General features: G+C 44.9%; 11 protein-coding genes across 11 annotated transcripts; 5 read left to right on the top strand and 6 right to left on the bottom strand.

Moving 5' to 3' along the window:
• Positions 1-190: 190 nt before the first annotated feature.
• On the bottom strand, positions 191-2,031 carry L203_104877 (uncharacterized protein; the record flags this gene model as incomplete). Its single annotated transcript, XM_066214250.1, has 4 exons — positions 191-1,606; positions 1,649-1,748; positions 1,797-1,852; positions 1,900-2,031. 4 exons carry the CDS (start codon positions 2,029-2,031, stop codon positions 191-193), a joined length of 1,704 nt encoding a protein of 567 aa, XP_066070347.1.
• Positions 2,032-2,251: 220 nt separating this feature from the next.
• L203_104876 (uncharacterized protein) lies at positions 2,252-2,729 on the top strand (the record flags this gene model as incomplete). The annotated part of the gene is made up of 4 exons (XM_066214249.1): positions 2,252-2,308; positions 2,360-2,430; positions 2,480-2,579; positions 2,694-2,729. 4 exons carry the CDS (start codon positions 2,252-2,254, stop codon positions 2,727-2,729), a joined length of 264 nt encoding a protein of 87 aa, XP_066070346.1.
• Positions 2,730-3,159: 430 nt separating this feature from the next.
• L203_104875 (uncharacterized protein) lies at positions 3,160-7,054 on the top strand (the record flags this gene model as incomplete). Its single annotated transcript, XM_066214248.1, has 4 exons — positions 3,160-3,201; positions 3,254-4,019; positions 4,068-6,688; positions 6,737-7,054. 4 exons carry the CDS (start codon positions 3,160-3,162, stop codon positions 7,052-7,054), a joined length of 3,747 nt encoding a protein of 1,248 aa, XP_066070345.1.
• Positions 7,055-7,232: 178 nt separating this feature from the next.
• On the bottom strand, positions 7,233-7,813 carry L203_104874 (uncharacterized protein; the record flags this gene model as incomplete). Its single annotated transcript, XM_066214247.1, has 4 exons — positions 7,233-7,284; positions 7,337-7,481; positions 7,538-7,763; positions 7,811-7,813. The coding sequence occupies 4 exons, from the start codon at positions 7,811-7,813 to the stop codon at positions 7,233-7,235; spliced, it is 426 nt and encodes a 141-aa protein (XP_066070344.1).
• A 518-nt stretch (positions 7,814-8,331) lies between these two features.
• On the top strand, positions 8,332-10,336 carry L203_104873 (ATP-dependent RNA helicase ded1; the record flags this gene model as incomplete). Its single annotated transcript, XM_066214246.1, has 3 exons — positions 8,332-8,371; positions 8,451-8,803; positions 8,852-10,336. The coding sequence occupies 3 exons, from the start codon at positions 8,332-8,334 to the stop codon at positions 10,334-10,336; spliced, it is 1,878 nt and encodes a 625-aa protein (XP_066070343.1).
• Positions 10,337-11,582: 1,246 nt separating this feature from the next.
• Positions 11,583-12,507, bottom strand: L203_104872 (protein SYM1; the record flags this gene model as incomplete). Its single annotated transcript, XM_066214245.1, has 6 exons — positions 11,583-11,717; positions 11,840-11,867; positions 11,913-12,015; positions 12,067-12,218; positions 12,288-12,367; positions 12,433-12,507. The coding sequence occupies 6 exons, from the start codon at positions 12,505-12,507 to the stop codon at positions 11,583-11,585; spliced, it is 573 nt and encodes a 190-aa protein (XP_066070342.1).
• A 285-nt stretch (positions 12,508-12,792) lies between these two features.
• Positions 12,793-14,800, bottom strand: L203_104871 (uncharacterized protein; the record flags this gene model as incomplete). The annotated part of the gene is made up of 12 exons (XM_066214244.1): positions 12,793-12,818; positions 12,864-13,137; positions 13,182-13,307; positions 13,353-13,408; positions 13,459-13,625; positions 13,668-13,684; positions 13,735-13,889; positions 13,945-14,043; positions 14,093-14,168; positions 14,220-14,473; positions 14,535-14,645; positions 14,713-14,800. The coding sequence occupies 12 exons, from the start codon at positions 14,798-14,800 to the stop codon at positions 12,793-12,795; spliced, it is 1,449 nt and encodes a 482-aa protein (XP_066070341.1).
• Positions 14,801-15,502: 702 nt separating this feature from the next.
• Positions 15,503-16,004, bottom strand: L203_104870 (uncharacterized protein; the record flags this gene model as incomplete). Its single annotated transcript, XM_066214243.1, has 3 exons — positions 15,503-15,613; positions 15,656-15,709; positions 15,759-16,004. 3 exons carry the CDS (start codon positions 16,002-16,004, stop codon positions 15,503-15,505), a joined length of 411 nt encoding a protein of 136 aa, XP_066070340.1.
• Positions 16,005-16,233: 229 nt separating this feature from the next.
• On the top strand, positions 16,234-17,705 carry L203_104869 (uracil-DNA glycosylase; the record flags this gene model as incomplete). The annotated part of the gene is made up of 9 exons (XM_066214242.1): positions 16,234-16,414; positions 16,461-16,681; positions 16,744-16,795; positions 16,855-16,917; positions 16,971-16,987; positions 17,037-17,161; positions 17,211-17,280; positions 17,330-17,494; positions 17,550-17,705. The coding sequence occupies 9 exons, from the start codon at positions 16,234-16,236 to the stop codon at positions 17,703-17,705; spliced, it is 1,050 nt and encodes a 349-aa protein (XP_066070339.1).
• Positions 17,706-17,797: 92 nt separating this feature from the next.
• On the bottom strand, positions 17,798-19,215 carry L203_104868 (pre-mRNA-splicing factor SLT11; the record flags this gene model as incomplete). The annotated part of the gene is made up of 10 exons (XM_066214241.1): positions 17,798-17,952; positions 18,002-18,125; positions 18,174-18,321; positions 18,367-18,568; positions 18,619-18,698; positions 18,748-18,899; positions 18,952-18,980; positions 19,038-19,048; positions 19,100-19,134; positions 19,192-19,215. The coding sequence occupies 10 exons, from the start codon at positions 19,213-19,215 to the stop codon at positions 17,798-17,800; spliced, it is 960 nt and encodes a 319-aa protein (XP_066070338.1).
• Positions 19,216-19,531: 316 nt separating this feature from the next.
• Positions 19,532-24,352, top strand: L203_104867 (uncharacterized protein; the record flags this gene model as incomplete). Its single annotated transcript, XM_066214240.1, has 17 exons — positions 19,532-20,143; positions 20,188-20,617; positions 20,674-21,177; positions 21,222-21,606; positions 21,663-21,759; positions 21,812-22,100; positions 22,158-22,281; positions 22,330-22,492; positions 22,542-22,677; positions 22,728-22,792; positions 22,842-23,005; positions 23,053-23,200; positions 23,248-23,504; positions 23,553-23,718; positions 23,765-23,872; positions 23,919-24,257; positions 24,305-24,352. 17 exons carry the CDS (start codon positions 19,532-19,534, stop codon positions 24,350-24,352), a joined length of 4,035 nt encoding a protein of 1,344 aa, XP_066070337.1.
• Between the last annotated feature and the right edge of the window lie 359 nt (positions 24,353-24,711).

Genomic DNA, 24,711 nt, shown 5'->3' with positions numbered 1-24,711 from the left:
AATGTTGTAAAATAAATTTTGACTGAATATTGTCTTTTTTGTTACGATACAGGAGAATACGCATTGTGTAGCCATAATCATACACTTGTCATTAGTTCAGACACAACTGTTCTTCGTATAAGCATAAAACCCATCTAACTCAAGACTCAAGAAAAGAGCATATAAATTGTTACTAAGCAAAAGACAATGTCTAGGCAAATTCAGCCATCAACCTCTCAAATTCTTCCCCGCCAATACTACCTTCATCTCTAAAATTAAAATCACTCATATCAATACCTTCTAAGTCTCCAAGACTATCTCCAAGGCCATTATTAGACGGAAAGTTGCCCATACCAAAGTTCATGTTGCCCATGTTATCCATGTTTGGCATGTTTTGTGCTTGTTCTTGTGCCGAGTCTTCTTTCTTTTGCCGCTGCTGCTGCTGCGGTTCGGGATCGGTCGATCGTGGCAGCTGTAGGGATTGTGCTGGTTGGCCCTGTCCCTCTCTCCCCTCAGAAGAGGTTGTAGCAATTAAGTTGTCTGCAGCCGCCAACATGTTCTCCATAGATTCCTCTTTCTTTTTCCCACTTTTCGCGGCGGCGCCATCTATCACTACACCTGTAGCTGCGGGCTGTTCATTATTTTGGAGGGATTCATAAGCAGGTAATTGTGATTGTGACTCGGATCTAGATTGAGGCTGTGACTGGGAATGGGACGGCTGCTGCGGCTCTTGAGCCTGTTGTCCACTGGGACCAACACTGGAATCCAAAAACAGCCCTGCCAAAGCTGAGTAGTCATGTTGCCCTCCCATATCAAAACCGGTCCCATTTGCATTCGCGGCCAAGTCAATATCTGAGAGGTCTGAGAAACCCAAGGAGGCGAGGACTTCATCGGCCAAAGATGGTCCAGACGGATTTTGTGACTGTAACTGAGATGCTGTTTGGGGTTGGCTGATAGCCATAGGCTGTGGTTTGTGTTCTTGTGATCGGTCAGCTGGAGGATACATACCAGACATTTTGTCATCGGCAGTCAAGTCTATAATTTCTGGCTGCTTTTGTCCTTGTGGTTGCATTTGTACTGGCTCTTGGTTCGAGGAAGCCTGTTGCCTTTGAGTCTGCGTCTGAGACGAAGTCTCAGACTGGGGTGTAGGGTTGAGGTTGATTCTAAAAGCCGATGGGTCACCATGGATGAATTGAGATAGCTCATCAAATCCTAATGACGAATAATCCACCGAGGGTTGATTCGCCTGCGCTGACGTCGGTATTTGAGCCTGAGTTTGAGCAGCACGATCTAAGGTTGGCATTTTCCCCATTTCCGATTGAATGGCTGTAAATGAAGGCGCTTCTTGTAAAGATTGTCCTTCAAAAGCAAGGCTGGAGGTAGCTCCCAATGGAATTGGACTCGAAATACCCATTTGTGTTGTCCTCGGCTCTGCGAGACGTGAGACTATTGTTAGAGGAGCCGGTCTTGAAACAGGAGCTTTCGGAAACGGAACTGTTGAAGACGAACGTAGAGATTTTAAAGGTATAGGAGATACTGATGAGGGAATCGAATTTGCCAAAGTTGTAGACTTGGGTAAAGGTAAAGGCGGCATGGGTGATAACATTTTTGACAGATCGCCTTCAGCCTATTTCCCATGAGCACAAGCCACTGGAAAAAAAACGCTTACAGTATCCCATTGTATTCGACTCCTTATTCCTTCGTAGGCTCTCCATGACAATTCCAACCTTTCTGTCATGTGTGTAGGCACTTTTTTGTCTACCAAGCCTCTACACTCTAAATCAGAAGACAGCGTTACGCCAAATAAGGAGACCAACATTCTCTTGGAATAGTCCATGAACTGAAATATTATCGCTGCCTGCAAGACAACCTCCTACTGCAAGTCAGCCCATGATCCTTGAAATAAACCAAACGACATACATTGTAGAGCTTTTTCACCTTTCTGAGCAGATCTTCCTCGCCGTCACTATCTCCAGGACCATGCTTTTGCCTCTTGGCCTCTCTATGGTTCTCTTCCGTAGATGAACACCCTATCATTGCTGCTTCCAACATATCTTGCTGAATAAAAGAAAGAGAACAACAACAAATCAAGATAATAAATGGAAGGCCGGTTATCTTCGGCAATGTCCTAATCTTGCTGATTACACGTCATGCCAGTTATGATTACATAATCCCTTTCCACTCTTTATCCTTTTCCTATTCTACTATTTCTTTCCATTTACAATTCAACAGCATTTAACTAAATAGTCTTTCAACGACCCAAACTACTGAAATGAACATTGTCCGCGCTACCGATGTTGCTCGACTCACCGTCAGCAGAGCTCCCGTTGTACGTTTCTCGCAACCGACCATTTCATTGGGTAGCTCTCACCCAGCATAGTCCATGTTTGCCCGATACTACTCGCCTGACGTGAGGTCAGAGGGTGCCACTGCTGGATCCACTTCTTTCCGGTGAGCCCAGTGCTGTTCACATTGTATTAAGAGCTAATCTTTTGGATAGCGAGCGCGAACAGGCCAAGGAGGCTCAATATGTCAAGACTCGTGAGGCTGAGAAGCTCAAACAGGCCAAGGAGAAGCTTGCTCAAGCTCAGGCTGAGGTTGTGAGTCTTCTTTCTGCCCTTTTGTCATGGGTCAATCACTCGCTGCCGTCTGGCAGGATGGGTAGCAGGCGGCATAAGATAAGACGCTGACTCTTGGACCATTTCGGTGAATAGGAGAAGCAACAAAAGATTATCGACTCTCACAAATAGGTGTATGGCGAGATTAAAAGACGAGACAAGGATAAAGATTGTCTGGTAGTCTTTCAGGAAGTAATGAGATGAATTCTCGTGGATCCCTTCCTGGTCCTTCTGCATGCTCTCTGTCTGTTCTTCAACTGTATTGCGTCCGTTGCATGTCGCGGTTAAGCTATGTTGTTGCATTTTTTTGTTACCATCCAAACGATTTCTTGGTAAGAGGTGTATTGGGTCGACGGAAGAAAATTAACTTATGACGCACTTTGTCACATCGCCTCCAACATTGATAGCTTTTGTTCTTTTCGTTTTATTTATTTTTGATTATAATTCTGCAATTGCATTTATTCTTTTTATATCTTTTGGGTGATTACTTTTCAAGAAAACCTCAACAATATAAACGGCAAATGTTTACGCCTTACCTTCTGACGCTCAGCATTATTGCGGAATGAACAAGAGACGAGAGCTTGAGCCAGAAGCTGCTGCAAGGGTATGTCTGCCTCTCTTTTCATTGGAACAGGCTGTAGTAATATCTATCGTAGGCGTCAGCGAGTCCTGCCCGTCCCAAATCGCGTAGGAAACAGATAGGACCTGATCTGTCCCATCCATATGACTCTTTACCACCTACTACTCTTTTGCCTGGAAGTAGTTCAAGTGATACGATGGCAGAGGAAAGGCCTGTACCCCAACCATACCTTGCAGTGGCGCCATCTCCAGTGTCTTCTATCTCCCAGACTACGTTGGACTCTATGGTGCTGCCGTCAAACTATGCGAGACATACTCGACGAGAAGCAGAGTCTTTTGCTATGGGAACAGCAACCGTTGACGCAGAACATCGTTCTTCGAGGCCTGGCGCATCCAGAGGGAAAAAGAGACGATCAAGGTATGTGTCTGGTCTACTTGCACCGCCTGCCATCATCCCAGGTGGTATACCTGGAACACCGAGGGTTCAATCACATCAAGGTAGCAGACGACGTGAACGACCTTTCCAGACAGATACTACCATCCATTCCGGGGCTGCTGGCGAAAGATCCGATACCTCGCTTGACGGTGTAAGATTGAATGAACTGTCAGTGATGAATACGAGTCAGACTTCTCTGGGCCATGGAGCCCAAACGAACAATCAAGAGATTTTGGAGGAACCATTAGGCTATGGATTTGTAGCTGCTGAGCAACCGCGGAGACGTCGGCGGATAGTAGGTGGCCAAGATGAAAGTGGCCTCCATCGACGAGTGACTTCAAGGGAGGAAGGTCGTGCATTAGGAATAGCCAGAGGTGCGAGTATGCGCCGCCGAAATGTTTGGGATGGTGAGTAGCATTGTCAGATTATGAAAGTAGTCCTGACTGTCTCTGTAGATGTACCAGAGGATGTCATGCAGGAGTCAGGAGAACCTCCACCGCCGTTTCCCTATTCTAGCTCGTCAGGTAGCAGAGCCCCACCAGCATTTCATCAACAACCAGAAAACACCAATAGTGTAGAAAGGCCAAGATCTCCACCACCAAGCTGGGAAATCGCCGTTGGTCTGGTTCCATCCTCGGTGCAAGGATTGAGAGACGGAACACCCACTGACAGACCAGTGTCTGCTGGGTCAAGTGTGGGTATATCGTCCAACCTCTCACGACTTGTAATTCCAAACTCGTCTCCATCCCGCTTGAGTTCTAGATCTCCTGCCCGAACAGAAACGGTCTCACCATCATCGACAACCTATATCTCCGCCCCTTCTTCTCCAACAACCTCAGCGTTACCAAACACAGCTCCGGATCCTATAATGATTATGAATGTATCAACGAGAAGTTCTCTCACTATACCATCTATTCAAGAGGAAGAGGAGCAGGAGGAAATTGAAGGCGCGTATGGGTTGCTAGGGGGGTATGATGGAATGCTAGAGCAAGAAAGAATAGATAGAAAGCTGTGGAATGCCGATTTGTTAGCTGGATATTCCCTTGAGGAAAGGGTTGAGAGGGAATTAGAAAGAAAAAAATCGAAAGAAGTCGTTCAAGGTCCAAAGCAGCAGACAGTTGCATCAGTAACCAACGCTTCAACTGAAACGCCTCTGCATGAAGAAGGATCGTCCAAAGACGTCGACAGGGATGCAAACAATTTGGAAGATCTGCAGAGGCAACGAATGAAGCAACACCAGAATGACGAATTATCGTCACCCACTAAAGAGGATGATGCTGATCTCCATGTGGCCGATCCTGTTCTTCATAGCATGCTTGAACCGGAGTTTGCTGAATCTGATCTTACAGTGATAGCTTCTTCGCGAGCACCTGAACAAGTCTTTGCGGGGCCATTAGATTTTGGCATCGGAGAAGAGAAAGACTTGAGCAAAGAGGAAATAGCCAAAAATCTCAAACCCATAAGAACGGGGCCGGTTGTCGCCATCCAAACCGCAAAGGAGAATTCTCAAATGGAATCGAAGGATGAAGTCATACAGGCAGAGAATGAATTGCTGACTTTAGACACAACCGTCAAAACAAAGCAGGCAAATCAAGCTGCCAGGCCCCTATTTCAAACTCCTGGGTGGGGGACAGGTAGCAATTCTGAGATTGACAGATCTATTGAAACACCCCTACCTAAAGCTATTAGGGAAGCGAGAAATGTGTTTGAGAATGGTAAACGACTCAGGGAAGAGCCTTTTGTAAAAAGCAAAGTGGTTTCAAGCAAATTAGGGGACGAAGAGATTGAAAAAAGTGAACAGACCCTTCCTCCTAACAAGGAGGCTGCATTAAGAAGACGGGATCTTTCTACCTTAATACCTGTCAAAACCATTGCTCCAACCTCGGTTATAAGAGAGGAGATGAGGGAAGAGATGGACAAACATATTTCAAATTCTTCGAAACCACTGGATGGCTTCGACAAAAACACAAACAAGGTCGAGGCTGAAGAAAGTACGGAATTGTTTAATAATAGCATCAGGCTGAAAACTCTGGCTACGTCTTCAACGAATGCTTCGGAACTCTTGGGAAACGACAAAACGCCAGATTTGGATGGACTTAACGAATGTAAAGAGAAAAGGAAGGAGCAAGCTGAAGAAACTCCTGCACGGAGTGTGATAGTCATGGAAGAGGTGCCTATGTTAACAGGTGATGCGCCTGTACCTCCGTCCAACTTTTCTTCATCAATAGTAAAAAAAAATCCGCCACCACTGCCTCCACCATCTCGATCCAAGCAACAAAACACCGCCACATTAACTCTCAAAGCGACTGGAAATGAAGATCATGGCTCAAGAATTCCCATCCTAACACCTCAACTATCGAAGCGTCGTCCACCTCCGCCGCCTCCAACAAAACAATCAACAGAAGCATTAAAAGAGCCTTCATCACTTCCGCCCCGTCCTCGCCAAGTTAATCCAGCCACGAAACAAGAGCAAATCCGGATAGATGCTGCATTGCATTTAAATGACGCTCCGTCATCTTGCAGCAAGGAAAATAGCGCAAGGAGGCCTGTAGGCCCGAGACCACCGCCCCCATCTCGACCGAGGCAAATAACTATGAAAGCTCCACCACCGCCATCATCTCTCTCTATGTCTCCGGATGTACGAGTAGATGCGCCCGATAAACTACTTGGCTCAAGCAGATCATTCCTCGCAGATTGTTGTGAAAATTTCACGCCTGGAATCCTACCTTTAGTTCGACCCCTTTCACCGCCAACGGCCAATCTCCACTCACCAACGGCGAATGATCCTGTCTTACTAAATAGACCGTTTGCAGAAAGAGCCATGAGCAATCTTCCGTCTTTGAGCACAGTCAGGACGCATGATGATGAGCGATGGGATAACCGGTTTGCATCTGCCGTTGATTTACGATCTTCAGCAGATCGAGACACGGCTCAAGACAACGATAACAGAGTGGAAGAGAGAGGATCGGGAGACAGTCTCGGAGCAGGTCTACATAGATCAGGAGTGAGAGAAAGGGAATACACAGATGTGGATCTATTTGTTTCACGCTTGGAGGGCAGTGGACGAGAATATGAGGTCAGTTCCAATCATTCTCAACATCAAATCTGCTGACAACCATGAAAGGGATTATCGCAATTGGCTTCGTTTTTTGGACCGTCCAAAACTCCTTCAGCTTCGCCTGAAGCCATTTCAACTCTTTTGCCAGGATTAATATCTGTAGACTCTCGACGAACAACTCCACAAGGGAAAGTGAAGCTCAAACTATCTCTTCTAGGCGTCCGAGTGTCACGATGTCCCGTTTGTCTGAGTCAGTTTAGAAATGGAGAGCAAGCCATCTTGACTCCCATTTGTGGGCACGCGGCACACCAGAGTTGTGCATTAAGGTGGTTCAGAGAAGATGGGAGATGTTTTGTATGCCGAGAAATGCTGCGGGAAGAATGAGCAACAAGGCTGTTGTATATCATCATTGTAGCCTTAGTATTCACAACATAACCCAAGTGTACCATGCATAAGCATACCGCTAATTGCGGGTGCAGTCAGCTTACTATGCCAATATATCACATCATGAGAATCGTCAAGAAAGCCCTGGAATATGCACTACAACTACCCCTTGCCTGTCCTATTGGGAAAGAATCGATCGAACAAAAGAGTGGTAGTTGATTTGACCGTCTCTGCGGTTATGGTCAGTTATGCTACATTGAACTGCAAATAAACCAAACAAACTGTACAGGGAATCCCTTGAGTAATTCATCAACCTCCTCATCCATCATCTTTTCTCCGAGTTGAGTAAGGACATATCGAAGTTCACCGGCACCGATGAAACCGTTTCCAACCTTGTCAAAGACCTGGAAGCCTTTGATAAACTCATCTGCATGTCCGCTCAGTTTCCCACCACCTGCACCGTCAATCGAAAAAAAGACAAACCGGCAGTTCCAGCAGGTTTCCATCCATCAGGCCTGTTCAAAACAGCCAAAAACTCGTCATAGTTAAAAGTCGCATTGACGGTCTTCTCAAGCCCTGCAACCTCTGCCTGTGTAGGGTTCTGTCCCAAAGAGCGAAGTAACTCGCCAAGGGATTCTCGTGGTACTTGTCCTGTCCCCTTCTTGTCAAAAAGTGCGAAAGCTTCTCTGTATTCTGCGTTGCTGCCAGTCTGTCGCTTGTGAGTTTGCGTGCGTTGCAAGAGCATGACTGACTGACCATTTCGTAAAGTTGGAATATTTAAAAAATCAATATTCACAAACAATAACAAGTAGATAGATAAATAAATAAAGCAGAAATAACAAGATGAACGCACAGACCTTGCACACGAGACGCGTCGAATTTTTCTTTGGCTATTTCCAGAATTTATCCCAAACCCCGTGGCCTGGATAGACTGCCAAATTTCCTAAAATAGTAATTATTGCTCCTTTCTCGCCACTCCTAAAAGCGGCGACTTCCGCCTTCCGCTATCAGCCTCAAAAAAAAAAATTGGAGCAAACGATTTCACTCTTTCTTCATTTCAAGTTATTTTCTTCTTTTTTCTTTTATTCATAAAAAAAGTAACATATCGTCTATATACACAGTCGCTCTTTTTCGTCTACGCAAAGCATAGATAAAGAAGAGACTTGCTATCCGTGACACAACTTTTCAATAAATAAAAAAAAGAACAAAAAGTTTTACCACACACAATACTCCTCCCTTTGTCAAGACAAAGAACTTTTCTCGCCACTTTTGAAAATATGGCTTCCAACAATGTCAATGGCCTCGAGCCCAAGATGAGTGAGTGGACGATGAGTGCCGTGTGGCAAAAAGGCTGTGGAGAGTGCTTGTCACATGATGCTGACATTTGATTTATCAGACTCCATGCAGCTCAACGGGTCCGGATGCGTTCCCAGATCTGCTTATGTTCCTCCTCATTTGCGAAACCGTAGCGCTGCTCCTGCTGTGCCACCTCACACTACTCCCGCCGGTGGCGGATACAGGCAATCTCCCACAGGTCTTCCTACCCCGGCGACCACTCCTCCCGCCCGGGCTATCCCTGTTGAGGAAGAGGGAGGGTGGGGCGTCCCTCCCGCCCGTGCGAAGAGGAACTTTGAGGGCAGCAACCCAGCTGGTTATGGTACTTGGAGAGCCGGTCAACATGTCATTGGATCGAGGAACATGAGGATGGAAAAGGAATTGTATGGTGAGGAAGGCGATGGAATACACCAGGTTAGTTGTGAAGTTTTGTTACGAAAAAGCCATGCCAATCCATCCTAGTCTACCGGTATCAATTTCGACAAGTACGCCGACATTCCGGTCGAGGTTACCGGTCAAGATGTACCCGAGCCTGTGGTCCAGTTTACGAATCCTCCCATCAACCAGGCGCTATTAGACAACATCAAGCTTTCGCGATACGATTCTCCCACACCTGTTCAAAAGTACTCTATTCCCATTGTTGCTGGCGGTCGAGACTTGATGGCTTGTGCCCAAACTGGCTCGGGTAAGACCGGTGGTTTCCTTTTCCCAATTCTTTCTGCACTTTATTCTTATGGTCCCATCGCCCCTCCTGTCGAACAAGATGCTGGTCACGGCAGCTATAACCGCAGGCGAAAAGCATACCCGACTGCGCTCGTCCTTGCTCCTACCCGAGAGCTTGTATCTCAAATCAATGAAGAAGCCCGAAAATTTGCCTATCGATCTTGGGTTCGACCTGCCGTCGTTTATGGCGGTGCCGACATTGGCCAGCAAATTCGTGCTCTTGACCGAGGCTGCGACCTTCTTTCCGCCACGCCTGGTCGTCTTGTTGATCTCATTGAAAGAGGCAGGATTTCTCTTGCCAATGTCAAGTATCTTGTTCTTGATGAAGCTGATCGAATGCTTGACATGGGCTTTGAGCCTCAAATTAGAAGGATCGTCGAGCAGGAAGACATGCCAGGAGTCCATGACCGCCAGACTCTCATGTTCTCTGCTACGTTCCCTCGCGAAATTCAGTCTCTTGCTAAATCTTTCCTCAAAGACTACATTTTCCTTACTGTTGGTCGAGTTGGCTCCACTTCTGAGAACATCACTCAACGGATCGAATACGTAGATGATCAAGACAAACGCTCTTTACTCCTCGATTTACTGCTTGCTGAACAGAGTAACGGTCTGATACTTGTCTTTGTCGAGACAAAGCGTATGGCTGATACTCTCTGCGACTTCCTCTGCTCTCGTCGTCACGACGCCACTTCTATCCACGGCGATCGCAGCCAACGTGAGCGAGAGGCTGCCCTATACGCTTTCAAGAGCGGTCGTGCACCCATTCTTGTAGCCACAGCAGTCGCTGCCCGTGGGCTTGATATCCCTAACGTTACCCATGTTATTCTCTACGATCTCCCCACTGATGTTGCCGAGTACACCCATCGAATTGGTCGTACTGGCCGAGCAGGTAACACTGGTACTTCGACAGCATTCTTTGCCCGACAGAACCTGTCCTTGGCACCCGACTTGATAGAGCTTCTAAAAGAGGCGAATCAGGAGGTTCCTCAGTGGCTTATTGATATTATGGCTGAGAACCGTCGCTTCGGCGGCGGTTACAGCAGAGGAGGTCGAGGCCGAAGTGGCGGCGGTGGTGGCGGCTTTAGATCTGGTGGCAGGGATATGCGTGCTGGTGGCAACACTGGTGGTAGGAATGGAGGCGGTTTTGGTGGCTATGGCGGCAATAACTGGAATCAGGGCGGGTTCCCTTCTGCCGGCGCCGATACCGGAGCCAGCTGGTGGTAAATGATTTGACGCATCTCCCAACCTACGATTCAATCATTAAACCTTTTTCGTCGTTACCCACACTATACCACTCTCTTCGCCTCTTAACAAGTACGCATACGCGCATACTTCTTATCTTTTGTCTCGCCGTTTTGCCTGTTCCCTTCAACACATCTACTACATCTCAAGCTTCACATTCTGTGTGCGCTGAGCGCGCAGGGCCTGGAAATCACGATTTCTCAAATTCAATCTTTTTCAACAAGACTGCATCTCATCATCCAACGCGAAGAAATGACAAAGTAGCATCTTTCAAAAGGAAGCTCATGCCAACATTTTCGAGTGCTTAGCGAGGCCGCCATCCACAAATCTTCCTTTTGCGACTTTCTTTACTTTTTCATTTCTTTTTCAACATATGATTCAATACTGTGAATATGTCAATTTGTCCCAGCATCATCGGTTTTGTCCTAGCATCAACACTTCATTAATGGTGACTTTTTCATATACATTTGGGGGCCTTTAGTGGCGATTTCATGTTTGTAACGATAACGAGACGAACTTCCCATAATGGGTGCTTGACCAGCAAGCGCATAGAAGAGAGATGGAATGGGACTGGAGAGGGATGCTTTTGGAAGTTTATCTTGGTGTCGTTGGATACCTAAAAGTAGAAGTTGCCAAGTAGCGCTGGCAAAACTAAAGATTGGCGTTTGATTGGGGATGATGCATATTAGATGTCCTTGTGTCATCAGAACGAAAAGTAAAAGTGAGACACAAAGTTGGTTGCCTACATACTTGGCTTTGTAATCTTTTAAACAGTATATTTCTACAATGTGTAATTCTACTTAAAACTTTCTAATTCTTCAACATACGTACTCTGAAGAGTCAACGGAAACATTGCTTGAACCGAAAATCTTGGAACAGCAAACATCGTTGAGGTTAGTAAGCTAGGGTTGACTGTATCATGGCAACTTCAGACTGTCGCATAAGTCGTCCCTGTATACAGACAAATCATGAAAACTGGAAAGACTTGTCTGTTTATGGTACAGCTCATTCGCTATACCCATATGTGTGTGTTTTTTATATCATAAAATTGTGCTTGTCAATCAGGGTGTTGACTTCATGCTTAAATCAAAGAAACGATTACTGCAAAATTCCTAACCATGTCAGTAACATCAGTGACTTATTAGATGTACATGCCAAAAGTCCGCCATCTCTGTCTATCTTGTCTATTCTATAAAGATACCCATGAGCAGTGCAAATTCTATCAGCATTACAATTCTTTCTTGTCGAGAGATTTGACGGCACTTTCAACCTCCTTGCCCTTGGCGTTCTGGAGGGAAAGGAAAGCATTCCAGGGAATGTTGACAGCGTTGATGGCAAGTAGTCTGTATTGGAGAGGAATGAGCTATGGGTAGAATGAGCATGACAAATAATACAAATGTATGTAATGACTTACACCCTATGCGACAAAAAGACAGACAAGCGTTTCAGGTTAGCACAGCGATACCGACCGACATCAATACATACCATGTTTAGGATTTGGAAGGGAATAAAACTTGCGACACAGTCAGCGACATCTAAACATGACTCGACCACTCACAGCATCCAGTTCGCCTGCAACGTAGGGACAAAAGACTCTCGCCATTTAGTTTTTGCAGCTTCAAAGTTCTTGCCCTCCATAAACGTCATTGCTGTAAAGAAGCCTGTATAATCTGGTTAGTAACGCCGCTGTCCATACCTATTAAAACACTTGCCCGACAAAACGCAAGGCGCAAACGCAAACTGGTCAAGACCAACACGCGCAAAAGTGGCAGGCCACCGGCTCTTGATAGGGAGGCGCTCTAAAGTCCTAAACCAAACCGTCACAGCTGGAGCAAAGATAAGACTACCCCAAGCGACGATTCGTCTGGTTTATCCGTAAAAGGAGCAACATGTCAATAAAGCCACGCTGGCGACGAGTCCTTGTACCACTCACGCAGTACGAGCAAAGTCATGATCCTTGCCCTTCTTCTCAATGAACTGTTGAGCGACTGCATCGCCTGTCGCGAAAAGAACCTAACAGCGAATATCAATATATCTTTAGACAAATTTTTTCCAGCTCCACTCCAATGTACACTCACCGCAGAAGAGATCATGTTGCCCAGCATAGGTTTTCTGGACAAAAAAGCAGAGTATCGACCCATAAGACCTGCCATTCTGAACGAGTTGATATGAAAAGTGATATGAAAAGTGAATTGAAGAAGAGATGTAAAAATTAAAAATTAAAAATGAGGAGATGCGCGAGTGAAACAAAGCAAAATTCCAAAGGGGGTCCCGTGGGGTCCGAATGCGGGGAAAAAAAAGTTTACTTGATTATGGAAAATGGCATGTGGAATTGAGAAAAAGAAACATTCAAATGTCTAAATCACAATCGTATATCGTGGAGATCATTGTTGTTAAAAGTAACCAGAAATAATGCAAAATGTCTGCCCAAGGGTAGCTTACACCAGCTCAAAGTATCGAGCCACTATAAAGTTCATTTAGAAAGACATCTCTCCAAGAATTTACTCACCTTCCCAATCTGTTACAGCTTTCCTATGCATGTCCAGCTCATGTTGTCGAGTTCCTCCATAATGATCCACAAAATAATCGCCCAAGATTTTCCTGGCTGTGCTGTCCTTCCTCATAAAGGCTTCCGTAGCCGATTCCAGCGAGGTGGGTAGCTGGATCAGTGTCTCGTGTGTTACGTCAGGAGAGTCAATAGGGCCATAAGGGAGAGGTCGCTTTTCTTCAATGCCTCGCAGGCCAAGGGCAAAGATGGTAGCTATGGCATAATAGGGGTTCATCTAAGAGGGACCATGAGTCTTGTGTAATATACACAGACACTTACGTCGGCGCCTGGCACTCGAACCTCAAAGCGAGTGGCATATCCCTTTACACTCGGAGCTGTGATGAGCCTCACAGATGCAGCTCTAGAGTCATAACCGTATGACGCTGTGTCGGGGGCAAACATGGCCTAAGCATATTGTCAGTTGCGAAACGAGAGGCTGCAATTGCCTACCCGACCACCTTGCAACCTTTTGTAAGAATTGATGGTGGGGCAAAACATGGGAACAACTGCCATCGCTGTCAATGATTCAAGGACCACGCTCTGTGAAAACACTGACCATCCGGCATGCCCTCCAATAAACCAGCCAAGAACCATTCGCCTTCCTGAGATATATATTTGACGTCTTCAAATGCTGCATTGGCCCGGCCTCCGTTGGCCGCTTCTTTGTCAGAAACTGCAAAGACATTATCGCCTTTATCGTTCTGAAGAGAGACGTGTATATGTCTGAAAGTCATTCAGCATGGTTCAAGCGCCATAGTGGCTCACCCAGAACAACCTGGTAACTGCCATACATATCAGTGATGCCTGCTTTGCCCGTTGCTGTCAAACCTACGTCTCCCCAAGGCTTGGCCATAAAGGTTGGGGTGATACCATACTTCATGCCAATGCTCTTTGCAACAAGTTTGAACAAGCAAGCATTGTCTGCCATTCTAGCCGCGTCTGTGTAGCCAAGAGCTGTCTCATATACTCCTGGTCCTGTCTCGGTATCTACAGTTCGAAATTAGCCTTTTGAACTAGACATCCAATGTCAAGGTCTACTCACGATGTCCTTCGACCTCTATCCCAAACTTGACAGCGTAATCATATAGATCATGAAAGTAGTCTATATTTAATGTTGGCCTCAAAAGAGAGTAACCATGCACTATAGCAATTATTGGATGTGACCAAACGATCTCATACAAATCACTTACTTCCTGGCGTAAGAGGTTTGAGATTATGAAAGCCCTTGTCGGCAAGAGATTGTGGGTTTTCTGCAAACTGAAAGTACTACAATGTCTGATTAACCTAGAGGCTGATTGCAACAGCCACAAGACGCACCTCAAACTCTGCGCCACTCATACACTTGTATCCCATCAAACTAGCTTTATCAGTGACACTCCCAATCAAGCTTCTGGGATCGACAGGAAGAGCCTCTCCGGTTTCGGGAACCACAAAACGGCACAAGAATAGAGGAATGTCTTTCTCCCATTTGAGACGTCTAAAAGTAGAGAGATCAATCACTGCAACCAAGTCTCGATATCCACTGTCTTGGTTGGTCACAAGGAGTTCCTTCTCGTATGTCTTATCGTGGACTATCATGTCCGAGCGTTTCAGCATATCAATCAACATCACGCAATTATATCAATCACTCACTATCCCAGCCAAAAATAATGCTGCAAAAGTTGAACCCGTTCGATTTGACAGAAGACAATAGCTTAGACTTGCTCATGACTTTTCCTCGCAGAACCCCCTCCACGTCCACACCTATCGCAGATGTATTAAATTCAAGGTTTTCTGGCTATAAGGAGAATGTGACTAGACATAAACATACCAGCGACTTTGACTTTTGTGTCGTGTCTGAGCAAGTCTTTGAGCTCTTCAACATTTTTAGGAGCATTCTCCGTAGACGATGGTAGCATTGTAGAGTATATCGGCCTACAATCTTAGAAAGACGAGTAAAAGAAAAAGAAAAAGAAAAGAAAAGAAAAAGTGAAAGAATCAGTCAAATGTAAATAAGTAGATATAGTCAAACCTGTTTAGGCTAAACATACGTCATTGAAACTTTCTATTTGGCCTCAATTGTGATAATTCTCCTATCCATCTGATAACTATTCTTACATTTGGCACATGGACCAGAGTGTTGTAAAGATAAATTAACTTTTATTATTTATTCTTGAATTCTGAAATTCCTAAATGATTTTATAGGTGAATGGGCACTCGAAGAGATAGCCATAGTAACCTACAGCAATACGAAACCCTTGGACAAGATGTAGTAGAATGATGGCTGAGATGGAAGTTTTGGGATGTCACTCTCCATGATACGCCCAGCTTCTACTAACGACTGGATCTGGCAAGGAGTCAGAACATTCAAAGTAGCGTCAGGCGATTTTTATAGAGATTTGCGATCAAAACCGAGAATGAATGAAATTTTTCGACGGAGGATGCTGTTGCAAACTTTTCTGTGACCATCACTTCTCTCTTACTAATCGCCTAGGAGCGTTGCCTCGAATCTCATGTTGAATATTATAATATCGCTGTTGTAGTTCTAGGCATTGCTGGCTCAACCAGCCATCTTGATTTGATTTTGAGTTGTATGTTTCAGGCGATACGACATCATCTCGCTAATACAAAGCAAGCGTTTGCAAAGGGCATAAAGTAACCATCCTTGACTGTTGCTTGCTCATCGATATGCTCGTGTCGTTGCATATAGTCAGCACTACGACAAGTCCAACCTTTATTTCTGTCAGATCTTCTGGAAAGGCAGTTTTCCTTACTTGAGCTGGCTCTGGCTTGGGAAACCTCTCCCGTCGTTGAAATCGCGTTTCTTGCTGTTGGTCGGGGTGAATATTGGCTGGTCAGGTATGGAAGATCTCTTACCAAAGTTATCCAAATCCGATCATAATCCCACATCACAGTATTCTTCAAAATTCTCCAATATCCCATCTTCTTTTTATTGTCGTCGCCATTCTTCCGCCACGGAGTAACAACGACGCCTCTGCTGTTCACCAGATGGCCTGAATCGATGAGAAATTGCAGGCCTGAAACTATCGGAAAAGCGCCTTTTTGAGAGTGGAAATGAAAATCTAGTACAGTGTCACTATGAGCGGCACTCAAGTACAGCATTCCAAAGTTTCTCTGTGGTTGTTTTCATGTTTAAATTCAATTCCATATTTTCAAGTTGGAATGATAATTTAAAATGAATCAATTTTTTGTCTTGTTTTAAATTTCTTCCGCTAAATCCCACATTTTCGCCTCAGCGCGTCCAAAAACACGTTACGTGTACATTACATTTTTAGTGGCAGTTGAGTCAACCACCTTTCTTCTTCGAACATTCCTCTATAAATACCTCCCAATGTCGCCACAAGCTCGCTCTATTGCATCTTATTTTATTAAGCCATCAGCCGCCACTGCCACTGCCAATGTCCCAGTCAAGCGCGACCAGAGCTCCACCGATGCTGATAGAAAGCATGACGCTGAGAATACTCCTACGGAGGCCACTGAACGAGTTGCTAAAAAACCCAAACTCGAAGACAGTTGGTTGTTACCCATGGTTGCATGGTCATGGCTGATACGAAACAGAGACGGATGCTGCTCCCAAGGTTGCAAAAGTGACTGAGTCAGCCAGTTCTACCCTTCAGACTAAGATGGGCTCGACACGCCCGTCTACTGTAGAACAGCTTCGCAGTCGTCTGGCAACCCGTCCGGGACTGACGTCTTTGCTTGAATTGGAGACTTCTTCCATGGGGGAAGATTGGTTACTGGCTCTGCAGGATGAGTTTACCAAACCATATTTTATCAAGGCAGGTTTTTGTACCTCTAGTACGATCCCATAGCCTCTTCTTCAAACTAACTGCCAATACAGCTGAAAGAGCGTGTCATTGCAGAACAAAAGACCAAAAAGGTGTTTCCTCCAGGTAAGCTCATCAGACTTTGTGTATAGTCTATCGGGAGGGGCACTATAATTTGCCTTTAGCCAACGACGTGTACTCGTGGTCTCGCTTTTGTTCTCTTAAAGATGTCCGCATTGTGATAATTGGTATGCCGAGCTGCTTTTATGACAATAACTATGAACTGACGGCGCTCTTGCAGGTCAAGATCCTTATCATGTCTGTATAGGAACCTCATGCTGACAGGGTCTCACTAATGATCGCTCAGGATGATGGTCAAGCTCACGGCCTGGCATTTTCTGTCCGCAAAGGCATCCGTATCCCTCCATCTTTGCGCAATATCTACCAAGAGATGTCGAGTGAAATTCCAGGTTTCATTGTTCCGAAGCATGGGTATGTCTCGTGTCTGATCGTTAGAAAAGGACTTGACGAAGGAAAACAGAGATCTGACAGAATGGGCAAAACATGGAGTGTTATTACTCAATACATCTCTGACCGTACGGGCCCATGAAGTAAGCTATCACTCTCGTTTCCTTGTTGCAGTGACCTGACACGCTGAAGGCCGGTTCTCATGCCTCATTCGGCTGGGATCAGTTCACGGCGGCCGTTCTTAGGGTCGTTACCAACAGGCTTGCTCCTACTTCTGGAGACAACGTAGGTGGTAATGGTGTGGTTTTCATGGCCTGGGGTGCACATGCTGCCAAAATGTGTGCTGGTATAGATACTGTAAGTGTGCATTTTCGAATTGAACGGATATTATCTGACAAAGTATTTACAACAGAAAAAACACCTTATTCTCAAGTCGGCGCATCCTAGTCCTTTGTCTGCAAGTCGAGGATTCTTTGGTAACGGTCATTTCAAAAAAGCCAACACCTGGCTTGAGCAACGATATGGACCTGGAGGCGGCATTGACTGGAAGACTCTGGGAGCTACTTGATTATAAATTGTTGTGAATTCTTGCGTTTTTGTATTTAATTATACATTCATTACACTGATATGCACTCATGCCTTGGATCCTGTTAACTTTACTCATGTTGATGCTATCGTGGCCTTCTTTTGAGGTCGTGCTCTTCCCCACACCACTCTGGCTTTTTTCCCTTCAATCTCTATCCCTCCTTGAGCAGCAAGAGCCTCGGCTACGCGCTCAGCTATGGGTCGCTGTATAAAGTTGACAAAGGCACAATCTGTGACTGGTTTACTCAAGGCTCTTCCAATGTCAAAAGCAAGGCTTACGGCTAGTTTCGACAATAGATACAGACTTCAGTTCAGAAGGCTTCACAAACGGGCAAGCGCCAATGAGCGATGCTCTGACTTGAGAATCATCACACTGAGGCAATCCTAGGAATAAAAGGGTTGTCTGGAAGATGGCTCAACCATTGAGCAATATATTTATACAATGACTTACGATGGATTTATCGTCAGGGGCCTTCAAACCCTTTGTTTCTGCATTCTGACTCAAGATCTTTTTCGCCACGGGATCGTTCTTTCCATAATACCTATCAACAAGGCTTTGTTGGCTTGGTTTCATCTCATTCTCTTGTGGCATCTCATGTCTAATCGGACTTAGCCTGGGAATAACGACGCTGTTACCGGCTCACCTGAAAGGGCACTCTTCACCCCGCTTACACTCTCCCTTGACGAAAAAGCTGCAAATATGAGGTCTATTTCTTTTATAGTATGGGTCCGTTCTGGCTAGATTTTTGAGCATTTCTCGACCGGTGCGATTAGCCGCTTCAGAATCATAAGAAAGACCATCTGGAGAATCAGCCATTTGCGCTTCAAGATTTTGAATATAGTATTCTTGGAAATGGTCAGCCGTCAAATAAGTCCCATGAATCAATGAAATCTACGCTTATTAATGTCCGAGGATGGCGCCTGGCTTTTCCTTCCTAATGCGGCATCCCGAACTTGGGTTGGTAATCCATACTCCCTTCCATTCCATGAGCATTTATCAGGAACTGCGCCACCATTCCACGTACAGGTCAAGCAGACATGTCTGGCATACGCCCTTAATTTTTGCACATGTTGTACATATTTCTGTCTTTTTCATCCGACCCTCTCCTGGATTCCAGCGGAACACCGTAAATGGACGATTACATATCTTGCATTCGTGTCCAAATTGTTGCTTGCTCTAGCCGTAACACATAAGCATGTCATGGGTAATAGATGTGCGGTGGACATACCATCCGAACGTAGGGATTAGGGCCAAGACCTGGGGGTTGTATGTCAATACAACTTTCAAAGCATCCAAAAACAAGTCGCCACCTACATGTCTCACATCTGTGGTGAAGGATTAGCCTATGCTTGCATTGTAATACCAAAGAGACTCACAAAATTGGAAAATCTGAACTTTCCACTCCAACTTTCTACAGTCGTACAGCATTAACAGACGCATATAGGTAGATGGAGCTTCCTCAACCTACATTGATATCGTTCTTTGCGGGCATTGTCTCCTGCTGAGTAATCCAAATGAGGAATGCTGTGGATAGAAAACAAATGAAAATAGAGGATAATGAGTAGTAACAAGGCGGCAGTAGCCGCTGAAGAAATTAATTCCGTCGGGCTGGCCCGTTTCCCTCTGTACACAATTCAACTTTTGTCTGTGACAACGGGCACTGCAATGGCCAAGCTTTTTCTAAATGTTGATTTATATTTCTATCTTGCAACTAATCCTCAATTCATGCTTTTATATCGAAAGGCTATATACTAATACATAAGCGTACAGAGAACGTCTGATCAGCGCCTACTTGGACTTGGTTCATCATGACGGACCTCTTAACAGACAAATCAGATACCCCGGCCTTGAACGACAAACCTCCTGATCGCGAATTGCCCTCTTTATCCACCTCCAATTCGCTCGAAAAAACTAACAAGCACAGTCTGGCTAATACATTCAAGTCTAGTCATGACAAGAAACCAAAAAAAGGAAAGAAAGAAGGAGAGAAAAAAGAAGAGAAAGAAGACGAGAACAAAACGAATACATTGCCTCCTGTGTCCTTCTTGACTCTTTTCAGGTTCACAACTTCATGGGAAAGATTTGCTATGGCTGTAGGGTTAATCCTTTCTGCAGCAGCTGGTGCCACTATGCCACTCATGACTCTCATCTTTGGCCGCCTGACGACATCATTTATCGATTTTGCCGTCACTGTAGAAAATATCAGGAAACAGGGACTAACTCCAGACAATGCAGTTGCATTGGAAGCAGCAAAACATCATTTGAAAATTGCGTGTGGCCATAATGCACTGTACCTTGTGGCCATTGGTGTTGGAATGTTCTTGACGACTTGGGCGTACATGTTTATTTGGAACGTTGTAGGAGAGCTCAATGCGAAGAGAATCAGAGAACTGTACTTGGCAGCTGTACTCAGACAAGAGGTAACTATACTTGACCGAAGGGATTCTGTGCTCAAATTCGATAGATTGCCTATTTTGACGACGTAGGAGCAGGAGAGATAGCTACTCGAATACAGACAGATTGTCATCTCATACAGATGGGTACATCTGAAAAGCTTGCTCTTGTCTTTCAATACTTCGCCACCTTTATATGCGGTTTCGCGCTCGCATTCGCTAGATCACCGCGCCTCGCTGGAGCTCTGTTTTCAATACTTCCCGCGGTCATGATCACTGGTGCACTATTCATAGGCTTTGGAAGCAAGTTTCAAACTCGTGCTCTTGATTGTGTTGCGCTCGCAGGAAGTTTAGCAGAGGAAGTCATTGGCAGTATAAGGACAATCCAAGCGTTTGGTAAAGAGAAGGTTATGGAAGGAAAGTTTAATCGTCAGATTGATGCTGGCAAGGACGCTGGGTTGCGAAGTTCCATCATCGGTGGTTTCGCTTTCAGCACCATGTGTGAGTAGATGCTGAATAGAAATTTGTAAGCCACTTCTCACGACAGACGAATACAGTTTTTATCATCTACTCTGCTTATGCCTTGGCTTTCTTTTATGGCGGTATTCTAGTTACTCAAGGCCGAGCTGACTCTGGTTTGGTAATTAACGTGTTTCTGTCCGTCCTGATTGGCTCCTTTTCTTTGGTATCGATTGGGCCCGAGCTATCTGCTGTTACCAATGCTCGCAATGCTGCTTCCAAATTATTTTCAACTATAGATCGCGTGCCTATTATCGACTCTTCAAGCGAAAAAGGTTTCAGACCCAACACTGTTCGAGGTGAAATCACATTTGAAGGTGTCAAATTCCATTATCCTTCACGTCCTGACGTTCCAGTATTGAAAGGCTTCACTACTACTTTTGAAGCTGGAAAGACATATGCGTTAGTCGGTGCTAGTGGGAGTGGAAAGAGTTCTATCTTAGCCCTTATCGAGAGGTTCTATGACCCTATAGAAGGCACCGTCAAACTTGATGGTACAGACATAAAAGCACTCAACTTGAGGTGGCTTCGTCAACAAATAGGTAAAGAATTTCATAAAATTTTAAGTGGCTCATTATTTTTATAGGGATTGTCACCCAAGAGCCTGTTCTGTTCGGCACTACAGTCCGCGACAATGTTGAGCACGGCTTAATTGGTACTCAATATGAGACCGCGGCCCCTGATGTCAAATTTGACCTAATCAAGAAAGCTTGCATCGACGCCAATGCTCATGACTTTATTTTGAACCTTCCAAACCAATACGACACTATGGTAGGAGAGCGTGGTATGCTTCTCTCTGGTGGCCAAAAGCAAAGGGTTGCAATCGCTCGAGCGATTGTCTCTAATCCAAAAATTCTGTTATTGGATGAAGCAACTTCAGCTTTGGATACACACAATGAAGGCCTCGTCCAAGCTGCTTTAAATAAAGCCTCTCAAGGTAGAACAACCATTACAGTTGCCCATCGTCTCTCGTACGTGCAGTGAATAAAGTGAGTATGATCGTTCAAATATACTGATTCTGTGGCAGCACTATTCGTGACGCGAGCAGGATTTATGTCATGGGCGTTGGTGAGGTCATGGAGGAGGGCACACATGAAGAGCTTATGTCAAAAGAGAACAGCCAAGTCAGTCGCCTCAAATAAATACTCCTTCATTTCTAATAGCGTACAACTGTAGTATGTTGAGCTCGCAGGTAATCAAAATTTCCATCAAGCCATGGTCAACAATTTTGAAGAGAGCGGAATGGAGCTAGAACACGCGTCTGAAAAGCCTTATGCTGCTAGACCGGAAAACGAGGATATCAAACTTGAACGCTGCCCAACTACCCCTTCCGCTGTGGAGTGGACGAAGCAGAATTCACATGGTCAAGAAACCGCGAGAAAGGACGATAAATCATCAGTGACTTTGGCCAATTATCTAAGACTCCTCAAATTTAATTCGAATAAAATAAATGTCTACATTATTGGTACGTTATTAATCACATGGTGATGAATTGACGCTCAAAGCTGACTTTTCTTGGTAGGATCTATTGGCGCCATAGGGTCAGGTATGGTCTATCCTGCTATTGCGATCCTTTTCGGAAAAACAATAGCAGACTTTGAAATCCAAGATTTTGGGCTGCTGAGACACACTCTTGATCGTAAAGCGTAAGCTCAATCACCCCATTGACCATGATAAACTCATAAAACCATCAGTCTTTGGTATTTTATTGTGGCTATCGTTGCGGCCTTCTTTTGCTATGCACAATCCGTCGGATTCAACGTCACGGGATGGGAATTGAATGCAACCTTGAGAAAGAGGCTTTTCCATGCTTTGTTGCATCACGACATCAGCTGGTTTGATGAGGAAGAGAACTCTGTAAGCAGGGTGAGAGTTCGATCGTTTACTTTACTGACTGCTGAATAAGACCGGTGCTGTTACTTCAAACATTGCTGATCGCCCTCAGAAAGTACAGGGTCTCTTCGGTGAAACACTTGGAACAATTATCGCCTCACTTGCTACGCTCATTGGTGGTTGTATTATCGGATTATGCTTTGGTCCTTGTAAGTGTCCTTTGTACAATAAGTTACAGTAGTTAACGCCACCATTTCAGTGCTTGCTCTCATCGGAATCGCATGCATACCTTTACTTGTTTGTAATGGTTTCATTGGACTCAAGGTACTTATCATCACATTATCCACTATGGTATAATTGACATTGTTTGCAGGTCCTTGTACTCCATGACGAGCGTATCAAGAACTTGCACAAGTCGAGCGCTCATCTTGCCAGTGAAGCCACTAGCGCTATCAGAACGGTAGCGAGTCTCACAAGAGAGGAGGAACTTGTTAAGATATATTCAGATGATTTACGTGCGCCCATGCGAGAGAACTTGTGAGCTATAAGACTTGGAAAACTCATATAAGCTCATTGATTGCTAGTCGCACTTCGTTGAAGGCGCAAGGTCTGTATGCTTTAGCTCAAGGCATCAGTTACTTGATCATCGCTCTCGTATTTTATGTAGGATGTCTTTGGATTATCTCTGGCAAATATAACACTGCCCAATTTTATATTGTCCTTGAAGGCGTTGTAGGTCATTCCGTTTTGTATATTCTATCAGAGTAACATAGATGTAGGTCTTCGCTGCCTTGAGAGCCGGAGGGGTCTTTGCTTTTGTCCCAGACATCTCTAAAGCCAATTCCTCCGCAATAGCCATATTTCACACCCTAGACGATGAGTCTTGGATAGACTCTGAATCTACAAAAGGTCAAATGATTGCTCATGATGACATTGAAGGTCATATCCGTTTCCAGGGAGTTCAATTCAACTACCCTACCAGACCTGCAGTCAAAGTACTCGATGATCTGACCATTGACATACCCGCCGGATCATGGTGAGGTGTTGTCGTTCAGCTGAAGAATAATGCTTACTAAAAATGAAGTGTGGCGTTGGTTGGACCTTCTGGTTGCGGCAAATCAACCACAATGCAACTTTTGGAACGGTTCTATGATCCGTTGGCCGGCCGAGTGACCCTCGATAATATGGACATCAAAGACCTTAATGTTTCCAGTTACCGAAACCAAATTGCTATCGTCTCTCAAGAGCCAGTAAGTATCTCAAGATTTGTGGAAAATCCCTGCTTAGTCTGGACAGACTCTGTATGCAGGGACAGTCCGGTTCAACATTCTGCTTGGATCAAACAAACCGATGGAGGAAGTTACACAAGCCGAAATTGATAATGTATGCAAACAGGCAAACATTGTATGTTTGAATAATCAAAAACGGTGTATTGGCTGATTTAGAATAGTACGACTTCATCATGTCTCTGCCTGAATGCTTCGATACCGAAGTAGGCGGCAAGGGCTCACAATTGTCAGGGGGTCAGAAGCAACGTATTGCAATTGCCCGTGCTCTAATTCGCAACCCCAAGGTGCTACTCCTTGACGAAGCTACTTCAGCCCTCGACAGTCAGTCCGAACAAGTCGTTCAGGATGCGTTGGACAAGGCATCCAAGGGAAGAACAACGATTGTCATTGCCCATCGGTTGTCTTCTGTTCGTAATGCAGCTCAGATCTTCTACTTCTCAGCAGGAAAGGTGGCAGAACACGGTACTCATCAGGAACTACTCAGCAGGAGAGGCGGATATGTAAGCATTGAAATTGAAGGTTGCATCCAAACACTGATGAGTTTAAGTATGAGATGGTCAAGTTGCAAAACTTGAATGGCCAAGAGAACGAGTGATTGTGTCATATTATATGAAGAGAACTTTGGTATAGATGAGTTTTGGGCTGCACTACATGATTTGCTTGATCCGGCGAATGGTTACATTACATATGCATCGGTATAATGCCCCAGACATTACAATAGTTATAGATACAATCAGTCGAGAAAGCCCACTTAACTGTAAGTTTAAGATTGTCACAGCAAGTGGACTTGGTGTGAGCTGAAAAGGATGAAGAGCTTTGCCAAAAAGATGTAGAATTTGTCATCTATAGATGTAACGATCCGTAAATTAGGTGATAATATCGCTCAAATGTTGGTCATTCAAAAGTAATTGAATACAATAAGAGACGTAGGTTAAAAGGTGACTAAAAATGACA

Source organism: Cryptococcus depauperatus, chromosome 6, assembly GCF_001720195.1.
Source record: "Cryptococcus depauperatus CBS 7841 chromosome 6, complete sequence".
Lineage (NCBI taxonomy): Eukaryota > Fungi > Basidiomycota > Tremellomycetes > Tremellales > Cryptococcaceae > Cryptococcus > Cryptococcus depauperatus.
This window is presented reverse-complemented; position numbering and strand designations above follow the sequence as displayed.